Source organism: Aulostomus chinensis, chromosome 10 (genome assembly GCF_037954235.1).
Source record: "Aulostomus chinensis isolate RoL2024-O1b breed Wild chromosome 10, RoL_Achi_v1.0, whole genome shotgun sequence".
NCBI lineage: Eukaryota > Metazoa > Chordata > Actinopteri > Syngnathiformes > Aulostomidae > Aulostomus > Aulostomus chinensis.
The window spans coordinates 12,636,944-12,658,141 of record NC_141329.1 but is presented as its reverse complement, the minus strand read 5'-3'; the positions used below and the strand labels follow the sequence as shown (position 1 = coordinate 12,658,141).

General features: G+C 40.1%; 1 protein-coding gene across 4 annotated transcripts in view; it reads left to right on the top strand.

The window, feature by feature from the left end:
* The window catches only part of LOC147254444 (RNA-binding protein Musashi homolog 2-like), a 208,296-nt gene that overhangs the window by 57,451 nt on the left and 129,647 nt on the right, over positions 1-21,198 (top strand). For all 4 annotated transcript variants that reach the window (XM_086216101.1, XM_086216099.1, XM_086216098.1 and 1 more), the window contains exon 6: positions 10,336-10,428. In XM_086216101.1, coding sequence (XP_086072227.1) covers positions 10,336-10,428 — 93 coding nt within the window. The remainder of the gene's footprint in view (positions 1-10,335; positions 10,429-21,198) is intronic.

Below are 21,198 nucleotides of genomic sequence, written 5' to 3'. Positions count from 1 at the left end.
GAAATCATGCAAGCCCCACATATTTTGCGTGGAAATTGGGGATTTATGCTGCAAAAGTATGGTGTCTTTGGAAAAATATGGCCACCGCATAAATGTGTGGACTTGGGTTGATTATATTGAAGAATACAATCGCATAATTACTGTATGTTTTTCTGGAGGGATGGATGAGTGCTGTTGATCTTGTGAGGACAGTTTTGTCAGGCAGATGGCCTTACTCAGACGCTGGAGCACAGTGGAAATGGGTCAGGTCATTCCAGAATTTACTGGACAGCTATAAACATTGTCCCCAACACCGGAGACCACCAAACAATCTCCACCAGTCATCATATGACCAGCAGTTCACACTTCTAAAATGTGATTTAAGATAAAAAAGAATAGCTAAAATCTTTCTGGAAGAAAGGGTAAGTGGACCTTCAAGCTTACATGTGAGACATGTGGTTACAGGTCAGTACTGAACGCTCTTTTTTTGTAGCTGAGGAAATGAATCATGCATATCTTTTTCTCTCAAACTAATGAAAGGTAGTTCATATTTCTTCAGGATTAATTAAGCATCCTGGTTAAATTTCATTTAAATTGAGTTCTTAATGATTCTGCTTTGAGTGTTGGAATAATTTTTTCTCTGCGTCCACATCCATAAAACTTTATTGAGCTGCTGAGGAGTATTATCAGACTCACTGTGATGAGGAACGCAGATAAATCCCTCAGTGCTCCTAGATTTTAATATCTCAAGAAAGACACTTTAAGCCTAGACCTTGCTTTCTTGTATGGCAAACTGCCGGAAAGGCAGCAGGAATGAGAAAACAGTTGCTTTAAAAATGGAGATGGCTCCAAGCAAAATAGTTTATGTAATTTGTTAAGCGCTTCTCACTTCCTCGTTAAAGTTTCCAAGATTTCCCCTGAAGCAGATGTGTAATTAGCATATTAATTTTTCAAAATGGCTTTGAGGATCAGCTCCTCAATTTTTCTTTCATGTATATTTTTTTCTCCCAAATTCCTATCAATGTTGAAGTAGTTTCCGTTTTCTGTTTAAGTGACTTAGTAGAAGTAGGCACCTGGTTACCGTGTTTTAGTGGGGATGAAGCTGCATAGTCCTCTATAATTCCAGTGCTGGCTCTTATCAATCCTAATCACCATACAGTCAGCTGTTTAGTCGGGTTGGCAGTGCATAAAGCCCAGCCAGTTAATATTAGCTCAGTTTATCACACCTCTGGGTGTTGAGATCAAGGAGAAGCCATGTTGGGGCTGTGAGATGAAGAAGCAGCAGTTCAGAACTCTGCAGCACTCATTTGGGTTGTCACTGGGGTTTAGTCTATCAAGAAGAGTGAAAACAGCTCAGGCTTTGATAAGACACTCTCTGAGCATGATATGCGGTCCCAAAATGAGCAGTTTTAATATACAGCTACCCCGACAAATCTCCACATTAGCGGTGATGAAGACATTGAGAATCAGGCACTTCAAAAAATTCCCCAAGACAACTGCAAGAGATGGAATATTGTGGCACAAGGATTAAAACTAACATCCTGTTGTCCCGGGGGCGTAACTTAATTGTCATCGGGAGGATCAATTTTCTCTCGGGTTGTCCTGGGGGATGAAGAGAATTTTGTTGGCGCTGACTTCATTTTTCTGTTTACGTTTTAAACACTTTCTCGTGAACGCATTCTCGGTCGGGGGAAATGACTTATGTGAAAAGGTAATTGGAAAAGGACCGAGCTTCGTTTAATTGACCTTTCGCAAAACTCCGCCCCTAAATGGTCATTATCCAATCAGCAACATCCTAGCAACCGTTACTAGTAAACAAGGTCCAGCAAGCTGCGGACCTCCAACAAAATGGTTAAGCAATGTGCCTATGGATTATGCAAACCAGACAATAGGTACCCCACTAGTTTGGCTGGAGGAGTCGTGTTCTCTCCCTTCCCAAAGCCGAAAACACAACAGGAGTGGTGCCTAGGATGAACAGTGTGGACGGCCCCACTCCCAGCTGAATGTCTCGAGCATAGTGCTAGCTAGCCAGCCAAAGTCTAGCTAATGTGTTGTCTAGCTCTAGTGGAGAGAACATCCACAAAAGTTGATATCAATGTTATGGTTACTATTAGAGAATATTGTATATTACTAGGATATCATTGGCAGAATAATAGAGGGTGCAGGTACTGTATAGCTCCCAAAAGAGTCACCGAAACACACAGGTATACTTCTCCCAGCCATGACATATGTTGACACTCTGTCTGTGTCAGGATGTCGGGCTAGCAACAGTAACTAAGGGGGATGGGGTTTTTGTAGAAAGTGTGCTTGCGTTCGTGTTGTTCAGTGAGATGCAACTGCTTGCAAAAATGTTGTAGACACCGCTTGCTGCTCGAGGTGAGACTGATACTGTCACTGCTCTACTCTTGTCTCAATGATGTTGCGCTGGCTGAAGCCGAAAGAGGGGCAGGACTGAGATCCCATTGGAGCTGAAGTGGACCAGAAAGTGATTGGAATCCTCATGTTTTAAGGGAAATAAATATGTTATTATATCAACATGATATATTGTGTTTTTATTAAATTATCAGTAAATAACTCAAAATGTATAAAAAAAAGATTTCTGGGAAAACTCGGGACAGTTGAAATTTTTTTCGGGACATTTCCAGAACCATGGTGGAAAAAGTTAGTTTTAATCCCTGTTGTGGCGTTGTCTGGACATTATTTTCTGTTGCTGTGACCCTTTTTTCATTTGTACAATTGTAGAATATATTTAACTGTAAGTGGTGTAAAGGCAGTAAACAGCTAGAAGAAGGCTATTGAAATCAGAAGACCAGATTCAGCCAAACAGAACTGTGGCTGATGGACAATAAATCAAGACACAGAGACAGTGAGTTTCAGGATAGGTACCATGTATTTAGAAAAACAAATTATGCAAATCAGAACATAAATATGGCCACGTAAAGAAATGTAAAAAAAAATAAAAAATATATATATATATATATATATATATATATATCTTTTTCAAAAGAACTCAAATACTCAATATAGAAACAGATTCACAAGGCTTGAGTTAGCTCTTGGCTGGTTATTAGTTATGTCAGTGGTTATGTCATTCAATTAGTCATCAAAAATAACAAAATCAATTCACAAATCAACAAAAATCCTACCAGAGCAAACAAAACAATCCAACTCAATAAAGAAAACACACTGAATAAATGTGGACCCTGTTCACAACACACAAGTTAAGTCCCTTTTCCCGAAATGACAATATTCCAACAAAGCTCTTAACATGGCACAGGAAAATGCACATTCATCTAATAATCATGATTACATCCAGTCACACAAATTATGCCTAGCTTGGCTTGTCAGGAAAGATTACGGAAGGAATTTATGTCTGCCAGTTTTGTTTCCTTCCTGCCTGGTCTCTATGATACTAACTATGAGACTATGCATTTATGAAAGAAAAGCGTGATACAGTTTGCTTACTTTGTTGAATGTATTCTTGCTTACTTTGTAAAATGTACTTCACAAAGTTAGCTGTACATGGTAACATTAAGCTAGTACATTTACATAACTGGCTGTAAATTGTCCAGAGGCTGTGTGAGCCAAGGTTTTTAACTTTTTAAAAACCCTGAACTCTGGATGCATATTCTGAATATGCTGTGCACATGCCAAAAGAATGACTACTATCAGTGACTTTGTGTCTTAATCAGAAAATGAAACATTCAGAAATGGTGGGACAAAAAATTCCTCATAATCCAAGCAGAATATGCTGCCTACATGACCCTCCCCAAATTTGGAATATTGTCATTTTTGACATATGAAAATGTGCATGTAAATGTACCTATTGTCACCTCACATGAAAACCCTGGAACTCCTTGCGGAAATTACACCCATACCCTGTTCTCTACTGGGACAATGGAAATGTTTTTTTGGAGGTCCATGTCACTGTGATATAGTAGCTCTAGTTAATGTTTAAACCCAGGAGGTGCATGACCAGTTCATTATTGAAACTATGACAACTAAAACACAGTTTGTCCCTGACCAGGTGTTGACATTAACCTAAGTTTGTACCTCATGCCATCATGTGGCCTTAGTAATTATGACCAGGGGGAAGAAGAAAATGAAACACCTTTGAGATGTAGTGATAAAATCCATGTGAGGAGGCTCTGTATATATAATTTTATCCATCTATAAAATTGATTCTTCTATGAGAAAAAGAAAACATCTAACTGAATAAATTAAATGATAATGCATCAGCAGCTTGTTAGCAACAGTGCAATGCAAGTAGCTAGAAAGCTGCTGATGCATTATTATTTATATCATATTTGTAATATCCCTCATTATGATCATGATAGCAAAATAACCGTGATTGCTAAGTGCATTTTTGCTGCATTAATGCAAAGACAATATGAACTTGCTCAGGCTGTAAGAGTGTGGCATTGTTGACCCGTTTCTGGCAATACTCACCGTCACGGAGACACACACAGCGCTACGTTAACCAATTAAAGCAATTACTCGCAAAAAACAAAATAAAGACAAAGACAGAATCCTGGCCAAATTTCATGCGTTTAAAAATCCAATGTGAATCTGGCAAACTTTACTCCTCAAAAGGGTCTAAAATCACCTGCGGTTTAAATCCAAAATCTATGACGATACCGACACCAAGCTGGCTCTCCCAGTAAGTTTGAAGGAGATGTCTTCGGCATGGTGCAGCCGCCTCGGAAGGGAGAGTGTTTCTAGTAAAAGTAAAGTAAAAGAAAAGACATGCAAACTCTCAGGAAGATCTAATTAAGATTGTCCATTAGATGAGCATCCCCACTACAGGGATCCTTATCAATGTGTGCTTCATCTAAAAGCAAGCCAACCTCAACTCTTCCAGAGGGCAGGACTCTATCTCTCCACTCCACTCAGCTTCAGAGTTCCTAGTTTTAGATGGCTTCGTACTGTATTTGTCATCGTAATTAGTATTGTAGATCCTCTTGTCAGCAAGGGGATGACAATGTTTCATAGTCATCAATCATGCCATTTTAAATAGATGAATCACCGTAAGGCTAGGCTGTCAATATTTAATTGTGCCCTGGCCATTAATCAGGTCGTTAATATGAATAAATAAATGTATACACTGTCCCTCCACATCAGTGTGGAATGATCTCAGATTCACTTGCAGGTGCTGTCACGGTAACGTATTTTTCAAACAGAGAAAATTTGAAATTGTTTTCTGGGGAACTGGGAATTCTGTCTCTGAAAAATTTCAGTCCAGGAAAAGATGAATAAAACTGAACACATTATACACCAATCCTCTGGTGTCTGCACTGGTCCAGTATGCCTAAGACTTGAGTTTTAAACTAAACTGTCTTTCCCAATATTATCATTCTGTTGATATGAACTAAACATTGGAAATTTATTTTTAATTATGATAATGTGATTAGTTATAGATTTCTTGCATCATCATCTTTGTTTGGTTTTGAGGTGTTCCCTAGAAGTCAACCAAGTGTTAATATGTCAGAAACACCTAATATGAATCAGCTCTGACAAAGAGAATCTTATCTTAGGTGAGTGACCATCTGCTTCTGCTGCCATTATCCTCATGAATATTCCCTTACTTTTTCTTCATCTCCAGAGAAGCAGCAACATTATCCAATACAAGCTGGCACCAAAGAACAATTCCAACATGTGCAACTCAAGCTAATTCCTCAAGACTGCTCTGTATTTTCCAACAGTAGTCTGCTGTTGACCAAAGCAATGGGCCGATCTGTCGCCTTTCCCGGTTTTCCCTCCTACACTGCCTGTTTAAGTCATCGTAACATTTACTTTAACACCACTGGTAATAAACACTACATAGGCTGCTTCATTTGCATCAAACCCCCTTGTTGTAAGGAGCTGTAATTTGCATTTCCTCTCCTGTCATTTTCATTTATTTCTAAAATTCATTTAAAGGTTTCTCAGATTTTTCCCTGTTAAAAGGGTTTTCTATGGAGTTTTTCCTCAGTCGATGTGAGGGTCTAAGGGCACAGGATGTTGTTATGATGCCATGTGAAGCCCTTTGAGACAAACTGTTTGTGAAAACAAGCTATACAAATAAAATTGCCTTGCCTTGACTTGCCTTAAAATTTGCGTAAAATTGTATGGAATGAACTGTACAAGTTCAATTCAGCTGGACTACATAGAGCTGGTGTAAAAATTCCCTTAATCATACTGATGAATATGTGAGTGGTTATGTAGAAATATATCATTACACTTAGAAGCGCAAAGCTTAAATGACTGTATAGGGCCCTGAAGACATTGTGTAACTCCAAGAGACACTACATTTTCTGCTTAATTTGTCTGCATTTCATGCAAGTGGATCTTGAACCCTGTGCCTCCTGAAGGAACCATAAGCAGCAGTCAGCATTTTTAGTCCTGGAGTCTGTCCCACTGTACCAGCCAGAAAAATGAGTAAAAAATTACAACCAGGATCCTTTCTCTCCAGAACTGTTTCATTCTTGTGTTAATGGAAATGTCAGTTAACCCCCCCCCCCCCCCATTTGTATTCTCTCCATTCATTAGTATTCCATATTCCAACCTTCCGCCTCTGCTCTCCAGGCTGACAGGCTGCCTTTATGTGCTTTGGCTCAGCAATATGCCATACATGTGCCACATCTCCAGGGACCCGGGCATTATCACGAAGGGACAGATAACCATAACCTGATCTGGAGGTGGTCGGGCTCAGCCTGCTTCTCTGCTCACTGACAGACTACCTTTTCTTCTGTCGCCTGATGCTCTGTAGAAATGGCCCACCTGTTCCCCTCCTATTGTACTTGGCCTTTTATCAGCACCTTGCAGCCTTAGCAAGTGTGTGTGTGTGTGTGTGTGTGTGTGTGTGTGTGTGTGTGTTTTTGTTATGGGGGGGGGGGGGCATCTTTCACCAACAGCCGTGACAGCTGACATTCTCAGTAAAGCAGGAGAAGGCATTATTACTGGAGGCATGAAGATGGAGTCCCAGAGGGAAGAGTGATGGAGTTTGGCCGTTATAGACGTTGACTGAGCTCAAAACGGCAGCATCAACGGAAGGAATCCAAACACCGCTCCCACATCCTCTTCTCCCTGAATCTCCTGTCTTCTCTCCAAAGCTCCCTGCCTCAGCAGAAATGAAACACATTCTCTCCATCACTGCCTGGTGCTGGGGGCTATTCCCATTTCTCTTCCTGCCTCCTGGGAAGAGCTTTGATATTCATGGGTTCACGGTGGGAATTTAACTTCTAGAGACTTTTACCTGCAGAAAGATGCTGCCGTTTGTGCAAACAGTATTTTTTTATGCAGCAAACTGACAAATAAGATTGTATGTGTCGGTGCACATATTTTCAATAAGTCTGTTTTTTGGTGCACCTGGTGATGCTTTAGCTCACTGAATGAGCTCACTCAATATGTACATATTCCCTCATTAATGCAGCTTCATAGATCTTGCTAAGACTTCATGTAAATTATGATCCTTTGTTCCCTTGATTCTCTCTGTGCACACCATTTTTTTTCTGGTGAGTGGTGTTCAAATCAACAGAGATTAAATCTAAAATGTACTAAATAATCATGACATAATCAAAGATACAAAAAAAAAAGATTTTCAATGAATTAAATCAGTTTGAAGTGATTTCCTGTAGATTTTCAGAATTATTGACTTGCAAGTATTCGTTTTACAACATGTTAACCATTTATTACTCCAAGTTTTAAAAAAATACTACATTTTCTGGCCCTCTGCCCTGTTTTCTCAGTCAGAACATATTTTTGAGTTCAAGTGCTTTCTCTTTTGTTAATGACTTGTAGTCCATTGTTGACCTGCGGTTCCCGTTTTGGACTTACATATTTTTTGGGCATTTTATTTTCTGATGTGCCTTCCATTTGACATGCAGTTGTTTCTGCCTTTTAGAAGACCAGAAAATTCAGATAGCATCTATCATTAATTAACCACTGCTGGATTCATGGCTTCCACTGTGAAGTACATTGCTGTCCAAAATAAAATATTAGAAGAATTGTGTCTTTTGATATTTTAGTGCTTCAATTAAGGGACAGTTTATGCCAGAAACAAAACAAACAAACAAACAAACCCACACAATCTTTAACTCTTTTCTGTAGTGCTATTTTTTCATTTAAATCATTTGGGGTTGTTTGCCAAGTGTGGCTTTTGAGTTATATGACTTCTTACAAATACAAAAAAAAAAATTGGATGGTATATGTCTTGCTTTGCTCAAAAAATAAATTTGTAAAACTTAAAAGGAGTGTCTCTTTCCTGAAATTGTGGCCCAGTTTCCAAAGATAATCTAAGTTGAACTTCTGTTTAGACTGAGTTTCATGTTATTTTCAGTCCACCAAATTACACCTTCAATCATTTTACTGAACCTGTAAGAAAGTTGAAGAAGAGGGAGCCTGTTCTTTGAGGGTTGGGTCTCCGGTTTGTGTCAAGTCACATGTAATTCTCTCATGTCAGACCTGAAACATTCAGTCTGTCGTCTGAAAAGCTATCCAGAATCCCTAGTGCCTTCTCAGTCACTCTGAATGTCATCTCAGACCCAAAGTCTTCAATCTGTCAACCCAAAGCTATCCAGAATCCTGGCTGTCTACAATCTGTCATTCTGGCTGTAAATGATCTGTCAGTCTGACTGTCATCTCAGTTATTTCTGTCTGGCATCTCAGTCAGTCTGACTGTCATCTCAGCTATTTCTGTCCGGCATCTCAGTCATTTTGACTGTCATCTCAGACCCTCAGACCCCCTTAGTCCCTAGACTGCTGCTTCACGCGTTCTTATGGCAGCAACAATACACATGCCAAGTTTGACATTGATCAGAAGAATGGCTGTTGAAATAATCGAGCCACAGACATACCGAGATTTCTTGCTATATTAGTTAGATGCAGTTTGATTGATTGCCTGTAATATTGTTGTTGTTGTTGGAAGATATTGAGAACGGGATGCTGCATCTATTGCTGCTGCAACAGATATGACACTATTACTCTTATACCTGCTCACTTCCCTCCTGCTCCTCAATAAACCCTGCACAGCAACATTCCTTGCGCTGGTGATTACATCAAGCTTTTGGTGTATTTGCCCCATGGTGACTGTGAAGCACCGGTCAGCTGGCTGCAATACAAGGATCTTAATTCATCTTTTCACCTCACTTACAGACTGCAAACTCTCCACCTGGCTTTTTATTGCGGGTGCAGTTATAATAATGGTGGTGGCAGTTTTCAGTATTTACTCACCTTGAAGATTTATAGTGTCTGCTCCTGTGCTGGTATTAGCCAACAGATGAGCTGAAGGTTGTTGCCTTGTCTGTTCTGTCCCGAGTTCTTATACATGTATGAGACCATGGGGTTCAACTGGGGACACATTGTTACATTGCTACCTCTCTGTTAGTTACAGTATGTATGGGGTGTTATCAGTCAAAAGCTATGAAACCTGAGACACATTTCAGAGCACTCGTGGACACACTGGTCTTATCAACATTTTTAAGCTTCTCATGGAGCTTTCTCTGTGACCCATGCTAAATATGCAGAGCAGCTGTTGTCATTCAGCTGAATTCATGATGATTTTGGTGAAAACAAACATAATGATATAACAGTGTAGCAGATTCAAATGAGTTCAAAACTCTGAAGCTGGTCTCAGCTGGATCTTTGTCGTTTTTGGTTGCTGTTGCCAGCTTTCTGTGGCAGCCACATTGTATTATTGATTGTTATAAAATCTTCAATATCACTTCTGTGCCTTGATGGTTTGTGAGCAGTGTGACACTTTATTGACACTTTATTCCTGTGCCCTTGTCAATAACTGACTAAATTTAGTTTTGGGTGAGTGACATACAAATTTGAGAGAGAATTTTATTGGAAAGTACCTTGCTTGTATCCTGTAAAATGAAAACATAGCAGCCAGTTTGATTAATTCTTCCCACACATGGGATAGTGCACATTCAACAGCGCTCCTCTGTTAGTAATGCGGCCTGTACTGTATCAGTTAAACCCCGTACTGCTTTAAGAGGGATGGGAGGTCAGGATCCAGGCTAACTCCTTGATGTGTATCCTGCTGCATCAGCGTATGTTAACCCACGCTTGCATATTAGGATATCTACAGTATTCTGTCTTGTAATGAAAACACAGGTATTAGACTGGCGATCATGATGATGCACTGGAAATGTACATTGCCCTAAAGGTTTGATGCAATTGAACCAAAGCTGAAGCTATGAATGTGACTAAAGTAATCCAACAGGGCAAACACACGCACATGCATGCACGCACGCACGCACACACACACACACACACACACACACACTTGATGAAGCACCTCAGCTGTAGCTCAGCAGGTATTTGTTTGTGTGAAATGTTGTTGACCTCCTGCATTCTCCTTTCTGCCTCCAGATGGTCACGAGAACAAAGAAAATATTCGTAGGAGGATTATCAGCCAACACAATTATTGAAGATGTGAAGCATTATTTTGAACAGTTTGGCAAGGTAAGACCAATCTGAGTGTTTCCTGGATTTGTTGTGTGTGTTTGAGTTCTTGTCAGCTGTGTCTCTTGAAGTCTCAAAGCAGGCTGATGAGTGCTGTTGTGTGAGTTTGGTGGCAGATGGCTACGGATTCTCCTGTGAGTTGGATGTTTCCCTGGTGACGTTATGGCAACACTGTAAACTCAGCCAAGAGGAGCTGGTGACATGGTGTAACCTGTCTGTGGAGACAGATGTCCAGAGTCAGATCACATGAAGCATATCAGTTTCAAGAATGTGTGTCTATTGAGAGGGGTGCCAGTAAACCTGGTGTCTGGGGTTGTCCATGCATGGGGGTCTGTGTGAGAGTCAAGAGGTTATGTACGGGCGAGCTCTCTCTCAGACTACAGAATACCCATAGGGACTCTTCAAATCCTCCAACATAACTGTGTGTGTGTGTGTGTGTGTGTGTGTGTGTGTGTTTTGAATGGAAAAAATCTGAACTCATACAAGAAAAATAATGTAAAATGTTGCACATCAGAGGATATATTACTTTCAGGGATGTACAATATTCAGTGTTAAGATTGTCTGTGGAACTGCAAGTTTTATATGATATTCAGAATTGGAAATACCACTGTTTTTGTGGTGCTAAATAACAATGTTTAACACCACTTTGCTTTATAACAATAGTTTATTGAGATGATTAAAAACCCTCCTATTTTGAGACCATACTGAAAATCAGTTCAAATGAAATATTTCTATTCAACTCCCTGGACAGGATAAATCTGTACTTACAATATAGTTAAGTAACTGGCACCAGAAGCATTTTGTGAAAAATGGGTGTCTGAAGCCTAGGGCTGGGCGATATGACCAAAAGTTTATATCCTGATACGATATACATCACAATATAGCACATTTTTGGTAAATTCAATGAATGAACAGTTTATTTTATTTTTTATTTCTTCCTCCACTTTTGCCCGGCACTCATCATATAAAGCAGGTAACACAATGCTACCGATGTGTCTTCGGCTGGGCATTTCATATCTGGGGTCGAGTGTTTGCACCAACTCAAGAAACCCCCGTTTCTCGACCGTGTAGATTGGAATCATATCTTTACAGATGTGCTAACCCTAACGGCCATGGTTATTTCCTTCCATCCGTGGGAGGTATGGCTATATGGTGAGCCGCAGGTAAAAGCCTGTTGCAACGTCTGCGTCTGGAGTTTCTTCTCAACGTCACTCGGCCCAGCTTTTGCTGCTTTTTCTCGTTGACTCTCTGTATTCTTTTTCATGATTCTTTTTTCAGGTGATAAAAAGTTACTCGTGTTGGAGTCTGTTGTTGGATCGGGCAGCGGCAAACTTTACAAAGTGCAGTAGTCTGATCCTTGTCGGTCTTTTTATATCCAAACCACCGCCATATGACAGAAGTTCCCCCTCTTTTAGGTACAAGCTCCTCGGTTTGCTGCTTGTTCATCATTTTGTTGTTGTTTAGATTGAGAATTGGTAACATGTTCTTCTGTGTGGTGGCCATGTCTTCCTCCATGGCTGTGAATGTTTGAGCTGTGTGCCTGGGCTTGCCGTAAGGTGCGTCGGTGACATAAAATACTGCCGTAAAGCCTGTTTTGCGATACCGCGATATAAACTATAGAGTTTAACATTAAACAATAGACGTTTTCTATCGTCCAGACGATATATATCGTGATGTCGCCCAGCCCTACTCAAGCCTCAAAATCCAGTATTCAACTAGTTGTTATTATAATTAATTAAAAAATATTTTAAATTTTTCCAAGCTCTTAGAAAATACAGGGAGCAAGTTATTAACCATGTTATACCAGTGTGAGTCTCCACTGTATTTTGCTGTTATTTACAGGACAAGAGTTTGTCTCTAATCCAAGGTCAACCATTTCTAATGTGATGTGTGTGTCTGTGTGTCTGTGTGCGCGTGCGCATGTTTTTGTGTGTCTGTGTGTTTGTGTAGAGATGTTAGTCCAACAGTGAACACACAGCACAAAGATAATTAAGTTGACATATGACTCTAAGTGCAAGAAATTCACAGACAGAAGTTGACCCCAAATGTGTGAAAATCGGCATGAAATAAATGCCAAGCACAATGTGATGACAGTGGAGAGGATGCTGGAAGCTCTGCTGCTAATGAGGTTAGCTGCTCCTCTTCTGTGAAGACTCCAGCAGCACAGGTCAACACCAATGTGATCACACTTATGTTCTGTTTTTCCCTCATCTCCAAACTATGATATTCCACATGGTGACTCCTTAGTCTGTCACCAGTTAACTTGTTCATTGAGAACTGCTACAGACAGTGTGTGCAATGATTTATGTATGTTTTTAAGCCACCCACTGTTGAAGGATTTTAATATGCAAGAGTTTGTTTTCTACGCATGTGTGTTTTTGAATATGACTGATCAGAGGCGAGTCTGAGCTTTGTGCATGTGTGTGTCTGTGGCTCCTTGGTGAGAGGAGCAGGTGGCCTGGGGCACTGAGGGCATACAGTGTGTCTCCTTTCAGACTGCTCCTTCTGAGACTTTGTGTGTGTGTGTGTGTGTGTGTGTGTGTGTGAGTGTGTGTATACGTGTGCGTGTGTGCGTGCATGTGTATGTGTATTCCAGCAATAGAACATATGCCTTCATCCAATATTATCACTCTTCGTAGTTCTATTTGCTTTTAGTCAGGTTAAATGTGTGAATGATGGAGATCATGCTCATCATCTCCTCCTTCTGGACTCAATGCTGTGTAATATTAATTGAGATTGCTAAATATTCTGCCAGGTTTTATAGTACAAATGACTTCAACATTCATCATTCGTCAGACAAAATTACAACTGTGACATCCATCCATTTTCTATACTGCTTATCCATGGACCCTGGATGGGTTGCCAGTCTGTCGCAGGGCTGATTTGATTCCAATGCATTGAAATTATTTCAATATTTTAATAGAATCTTAAAGAGCTATATACTACTAACCCTGTATTGATTATGAAATAGCACCATCCATTGGTAAAATAGACACATACTGAAAATTAATGCGATTGAGCTTTTTTATGCTCTAGTTTAACAGGCAGTGATACCTCAAAAAGAACACAAATCTTGGAATAAATGACATTGCCTTTAGTAAACTGTTACTGCAGCCACAGTTTAGACAAATCAAAGATTTTCCTACTGTAGTGCAACGTGTGCAAAGTGGTTTCCAGTGTTTGCTGCTGTAGTTCATTTGCCTCATTGAACTTGCCGTGTTCATCAGCGTGATATGTCTTCAAACACTTGATATGATTGCCTATGTTTAACCCCCGCAGGTCGGCGCCACTCCTCAAAACTAAAACCATGCACATTTTGTCATTTTACAGGTAGGACTTTCTCATCAAAAACATTGCCATATAGCTGACTTGGTTGCTTTTAAAGAGCGCTGTGTTGTCACTGGCAACTATTGATTTTACACCGGCAAAGAGGAAGCAATGATCTCTGCTAGCATTAGTGCTAATACTAACTGCTTCTTCTTTGTTGCTCCAAAACAGTTGCAAAGGCAACATCCTGTTTTTGTTTTAAGGCAGTGAAGAGGATCCATCCCCAGTTTTCAATGCAAAGCAGAGCTAGCAGAGGTAGAAGATTTAGAGGGATCGCGTTGCAAATAAAATATGTACATGTTCTTTATTTGTTATAAATGTGGTATCAAATTAGCATAAACTCAAGCAGTCACTGATACTGATACAAGAATTTTTGTTGGAATTGGTAGCATTTCCTATATTAGTGAAGGAATAAAAACAACTCTACATTCAGTCCATTGTGTAGTTAATTACTTTTATTTTTATTTTGATAGAAGTCTTTCTAAACCGTAAACCAGCAACACAACACCAATAGGTGTTATCAACTCAAGATTGAAATTTGTCATTCATCCAATATGGTCGTTGTTGTTAATGTGTTGCTCTATTATTTTGCTGTTTCTCTCTTTGTCTGTTGGCTGATATTAGCTGAACTTTAGCTGATGTAAGTGATTGATGTTGTGTTGAATTTAATGCTAATGCCTGTTTTGATGTCACCTAGGATTATGTGGGTGAGTCTCACAATTGAAAGATGTGTCCTCAAACCCTACATTTACGAGGTCAGTCTTTAAAAGTGGATCCTTTGTGACATGGAAAGTTGGCGGTGTCAGATCCTCTTGTTGTTATGGCAGTAAGCTTTGATGCGCCCAGCTGTCTGAAGTTTCCAGTAGAAGTTTTTATCCCGAGATTGTTGACTCTCTTTTGGACTTGTTTGACATTTTCAGTATGTCTTTGCTTGGGTCAAGTCGTCCACTGACATTTAGGTGTCTTGTAGTTTCTATTAACAACAAACTCTCTACATGTACATTAGGACAGGGGACGTGCAGAAATCTATAGTGGCCAGGAATCACTAAGCTCAGTTGTTAATGTAGTGTAATATATATTTTGATTGTTGTTTTTTTGTTTTTTTTTAAAGATTGATTTCACTCCTCTGCAATGGAGTTGGATTTCAACTGGATTGGGCTTTGTGTTCCAAATGAAGTGTTGCCATGGCGGATTTGTGCTTTAAGTTCTGTATAAATCTGAGAGTGAAGTAGTGTACGGTACTGAAAAGCCAACAGCATATGCTTACTAAAATAGAGCAGTTTACTTCAATGGTAAGTTTATAATAACATGTTTGTGAAATAAGAAAATAACTTAATAAGTTTCGCATTTCCCATGACGTGGCTCATTGTGTCTGTCACGCTTCACTGAAGGATAACCTTGCTTAAATATTAGCTACCTTGCTAAACTATTTAACCACCATGAATAATGTAACAGTTAAGTTACAGTACTTCAGAGTAATATTCCGCTCACTCAGGCAGCTGCATGCTACCAGACTAGATACGACTGGAGCAAATTAGGATGATGCTTTGTCGCCACGGGGCAGTCCAGTTTCCAGTTCAAAATCGTTGCTGGCAGGGTACGTCTCTTCGTTGACATGTTTGCGGGAGTTTTGGGAGGATCTGGTGGAGGAACTGTAACTGGTTCACTTTGGTGGGTGTGTGGTTTACTGGCTTAACCAAGTAGAAGTCCATGGTCTACCACAGCACACAGCTTCAGGTAGGATACTGGATGTAGTGAGGACATTGACTGTGTGTGAGTGTGTGTGTGTGTATATGTGTGTGTGTGTGGGGGGGGGGGGGCGCACCCTTGCGTTCACGTAATCAGTGCAACCTTGTGAATAAAGACCACAGAATAATGTGTTGTTAGCAAAGACTTTGGGGCAATTGGCAATTGGAGCATTTGTTGTGAAATTGGGGGCCAATTGGCCTGTGGCCCTCACTTATTTCCGGCACTGCTCACAGGTAAAATGTTAATTCATGCAACATTGTGCTGCCATGATTCACTTGATAACATACAGTAAATGAGGATGAGCACCATCTCTCAAAGTTAGACAGTCACTTGCTTAAACCGTGCAATGAACCTATTTGAGTGGACTTGGTAGATGTCAGGTACCAGTGGAATATTTTACCTCTGGCTAGTCAAGTGACTCTTCACCGTTATCTCTGACAGCAGTGAACCACTTCAGTAAATCATTTCAACACTTCATAGATTTGATGGTTGTAAAGATTATTGATGAGTTACATGATGACAGTTATTTAAAACTTCGCTTTTGAATGTTTATTGTTTGATTTAAATTGTAGTCTCACAGGCTACCTTAAGCTACTGAATCCATTGTTGCTGTGCTCAATACAAATGAATGTGTGTTCAGTCTGGACTGCATGGAATTCTCACAGAAGAACCCAAAACACACAGAGGTGTTTATCACTGGCCATCATTGCACAAGGGAAGGGACAAACATTCCCTCTCTTCCTCATCTTTATGCTATACTTGGGGGTGGGCATGGTCAATCAATGTCAATCATTAAGGTTTCTGTCAGTCAGTAACCAATGTTTGTATCCATGTGTCAGTTACAATGGCATGCGCACTTAAGTCATCCACCTACCTCCCACCCAGAGGAATTATTTCGTCGCATTATAACTCTCTCCAAATTTCTATTGCCCTTTTAGATATGCCATGTATCATCTAGTTGGTGAGAGACACATGAATTGACAATGATCTATGTTGTCATTCACATCAAACCACTAACATATTTCATGACAGTTTTGATGTTTATATGTCACTCGGATAAGAAAAGAAATTCAACATTTAAAGAATTGTAGTGATCTGCTCCTCTTCTCTCTGAGTGGCTGTAGATAAAACCAATGTGACCGTTCTCTGGTTACAGCTTTTCATACAGCAATTTATAGTAAAATGAACAGAAACATTCTGTTTTTGGTGGTTGTTTTCAGAAGCAAACAACATAGAAGGGCTGTCGATAGTGAGCAGCGGAGTCTCTTTCTATGGACACCAAAAGTGCGCGAGCAGTTCATACAGGGAGGGAATGTGACCCAGGTTTCACTCATTTATGAAAGGGCTTTTAAAATTTCTGACAATTACATTTGAATATTCTTTCTGATAAAATACACAGGTTCAGACTTATTCACTTTTCCAGTTTTGCATGCGATATCAGTAAACCTGATAAACAGTCTGGAAGTGGACCTAGAGAAATGGTGTCTTCTAAAGATATATTAACTTAAATATATGACCTGCATTGCTCACAGTACAAAATAAATATCAAACACCGTCAATGCTTGCATAGTTTGCTTTCAGGTTTATCGCAAGCCGCGAATGCCATCTTGCATTGCTGTCTGCAACTTCTGCAGTGGTGCTGAATTGAAAAAAGAAAAATTCCAAGTCAAATCTTAAGTTTCCCCATTTTAATTCATTGTTTATAAAATTGTTTTTTTTTTTTATTTAAAAGCAAATTTGAAATAAGAATATTTGTATACAGCCCTAAATATCACAAAAAGAGCAGACTTTCAGCTGAGTGAAGCTCGGCTTGGCGATGTTCCCATTTAGGAGAACTTGGTTAATATTTCCCCCTCGGTGATGTTTTATTTCATAGCTGTGACCCACTCACTAATAATCAGGATATTAATGTTGCAAATGAGAAGAATTAGATATGGATCTAAAAATTAGTTAATCATTTGGATGTGGGGTTAAATGAACTTTATTTATGTAGTGCACTGACACAGTGCACATCATTAGAGGATTAATTTTTTTGGGGGGGGGGGCTATTAGTGCCTGTGTTTGTTTTTTGCAAAAATGAAAAACAAACAACAACAAAAGACCTCCATGCTGGGAGACCGTTCTAGTTTTGGTTTCATTTATGCAGGACACACACACAGGCATACACCACACACACACACACACACACACACACACACACACACACACACACACACACACAGTTGATAAAGCACTTCAGATGCAGCTCAGCAAGAATTTGTTTGTGTGCAGTGTTGTTGACCTCCTGTATTCTCTTTTCTGCACACACACACAAAAAGTGTGCACAGAGCTGTGGAGACAGTAAATGCATGAATGAATGAATGATGAATGGATGCCTTCTACTGTTGCATAAGTGTTTGCAAAAACAAAAAAATGTGCTTGTAAAGTTCTTGTAAACTTCAAACTGCCTTAGAAAGCAGCTCCTCCTGTCTCAGTACCTGCAGGCAAAACTTAAAGTAAATTGAGGAAGGGGGAGGACAGATGACGGTAGACTGATGTCTACCTACTTCATTCTCTCACCTCTTAAGATTTTAATGTCAGGGATATTATTGATTTCACTGACATTTAAGATTTGTTTCCAAGGAGATATTAAGCTTTGGAATGTTGCTGATTCAGCTTACAAAACTATATTTAGTCTTACTGAAAATATTTTTCAATTCTGATCCTTTTTGGAAATCTTTTTTTTAACATTAAAAACTGTTGATAAAGAACAGCACTTATGGGATAAAGATCACACCCACATGAATGATGCATACACTGACAGGATAGTCGCTTCACCCTGAGAGGCGATGGATCAGCATTTAAAATCCCTTCACTACAAGCCTTTCAGTAACCAAGTTTATTTTCTGACTGTTATCATCATCATCATCATCATCACATGAATAATCACGAGAGTCTGAAGAATTACTTCATGCCCTCAGTAAATAATAATAATAATTTCGATTTATATGCCGCCTTTCACGACACCCAAGGACGCTTAACAATAACACAGAAAACAAGACAACAAATTTAACAGGCCAAGGCCTGGGAGAAAAAGTGCCTCTTCAACAAAGTGAAAATGCGTGAAAAATTATGTCAAATGACAGATTGTCATGTCAAATAGCGTAAAACTGTCTTTAAAGAGGAACCCAAAGCATCCTCGTGAAACCCTCATGCCTGCTTTGTACCCTACAGGATCCCTCAAGCCAAATCACAACAGCTTGCTCTCACTCAGCCAAGATCCCTCATACCAGCAATTTGAATATCTTTTTTGGTCTCTAATCCAAGGTCAGCCACTTCTTACGTCGTGTGCGTGTGTGTGGCTGGTTGATGCTCTAACGTGCAGACACTGATCCCAGTCACATTACTGCTCTTGAAGAGCCTTTTAACAACACCAGCACATTGAGGCTAAAAGACAGTTTGAGGAAAGGCAGTCAAAGTGGAACGGGATAGAAAAAGACACACGGTTCCATATTCATCCTGACCTCTGTTTGCCATTTGGTTGTTAACTGTGAGGTGAGGGTCGGCATTTCGCCTTGAGAAAGGGGTCGGCTGCCTCTTGGCTTGTTCATCCTTTGTAACTGAATGGAGCTCCTCTCCCCTGCTTCCTTATCTGAGACTCCAGTTCAAGGTAATGAAAGGCCTTCTATGGGATTGTAATGAGCTTTTCTCCATTTTGTCTGGTATTCAACTGACCTTCCTCATGCTATATTTCTGCAGGGCACAGTCCACGTTGACTCTCCGCACATGAGCATGACTCACGGCTGGAGCAAATATTTTGCTTTACTTTCTGTGTGATAGTTTTTTAAATCAGGTCATTTGCTGCTAGATTAAATGTTTGCTTCTCACCCAGAATTTTTGAAAGTAAATCTTTTTCACATAATTAGAGCTTGGATGGTTCTTTTGAATAAGTGAGTGGAGTTAAGTTGAAAGTGAGTTACTGAGGGGGGCCGCATTAGCTACGGAAACCATGCTATGATTTAAACTCTCCAAATTAAGAATTCGCATTAACATGTTGTGTTGAAGTTGTTTATCATGTTCATTTGTCAGGGACCATGTACAAAAGGAAAAATCATTCTCACAGAGAAAAGATGTTTTATACCAGATTACAGAAGTTTGCTAATTTCTGACTGCTGTCCCTGGGCGGATTGACTCGGAGTACAATTTATACAGTACAATGACACACAAATCACACATCATATAGTTACATATCAGATCACAACGCATTGTTTACACACATTCTCTTTTATTTATTTACAGTCCACTTCTTAGTCTGCCACAAGAACAAATGAAGCTCAGTTCATTGAGAAGTTTGTTCCATTTCTCTGTTGCTCTTTCATGAGAAACACTGACTAAAGGCAGATTTTCCTTGAAGACCTCCACCCTCCCCCCTTGTGGTCAACCCTGTAGTCCTGCTGGGGGTTTTTTTTGGGGGGGGGGCAGTGCTTTGTGTACTATTTTGAACATCATACAGATATTGGTATGCAGGATAGTTTTCAATACAAATAACTGCACTATACTAAGATATTCACAGAAAAAACAAGACAGTTCTTGCCAACAGATGGAAACATTCATTCATCCATTGTCCAAATTTTGTTAGTGACCACCAGTATGGGGTTAACAATGAAGTGGAAGGATGTATAAACATCTGTAGCACTGTTCCACACTTGAGTGCTTGGTTGTCTCCATGTTTGCTATAATGCCTATGCCCAGAGGTGGGCTCCATTTACCTGTGCTGGCCACACCTTCTGCCTCTATAACAGTTCTACTGCTAACTTGATGTTTGAGTTACACCCAGCTTTTTACTTATATGGTTGTAGCCAAAAATGCAGACATATCTAACACATTAAAACTGGGGCGTATCATTACATCTGTGAATCTTAACATCCCTGATGGATGGACATCCATTGGTAGATGCCGGCTGATACCATCCAGGTAGACAGGTGAATCCCCTACAAAGGCTTAATCAGTGAGGTATGCTGCCCAATTTTTTTTTTTTTTATTTTTATTTAGGAGATACTTACAGTGATGTTTTACATCATATTCTGAATCCATCCATCCATTCATTTTGTTCCGCTCATCTTATTAAGAGTCGCAGGGGGGCTGGAACCTATCCCTGCGGCTTTCGGGCGAGAGGCGGGTTCACCCTGGACAGGTCGATTTTCTTCCGCTTATCCCATACAGGGTCATGGGGGGGCTGGAGCCTATCCCATCAACTTTTGGGCGAGAGGCAGGGTTCACCCTGGACAGGTCACCAGTCCATCACAGGACCAACACACAGAGACAGACAACCATTCACATTCACACTCACAGTCACACCTACGGTCAATTTAGAGTATCAATCAGCCTCGTCCCCTCTTGATGTCTTTGGACTGTGGGAGGAAGCTGGAGTACCAGAGAGAACCCACACAGGAACAGGGAGAACATGGAGACTCCACACAGAAAGATCCCATGTCCGAGCTGGGACTCAAACCCGGAACCTTCTTGCTGTGAGGCCACAGTGCTGACCACTGCACCACCATGCTGCCATTTGTTTTTCACTCTGTCATTAATTTTAGGTTTTACAAAGATTGCTTGGTATTCTTTGTTTCCTTACTTTGGTCCTTCATAACATTGGTGCAAATCATAAATGATTAGCAGCAGCTCTGTCTGGATTTATCGTTGCTTCAACACTTT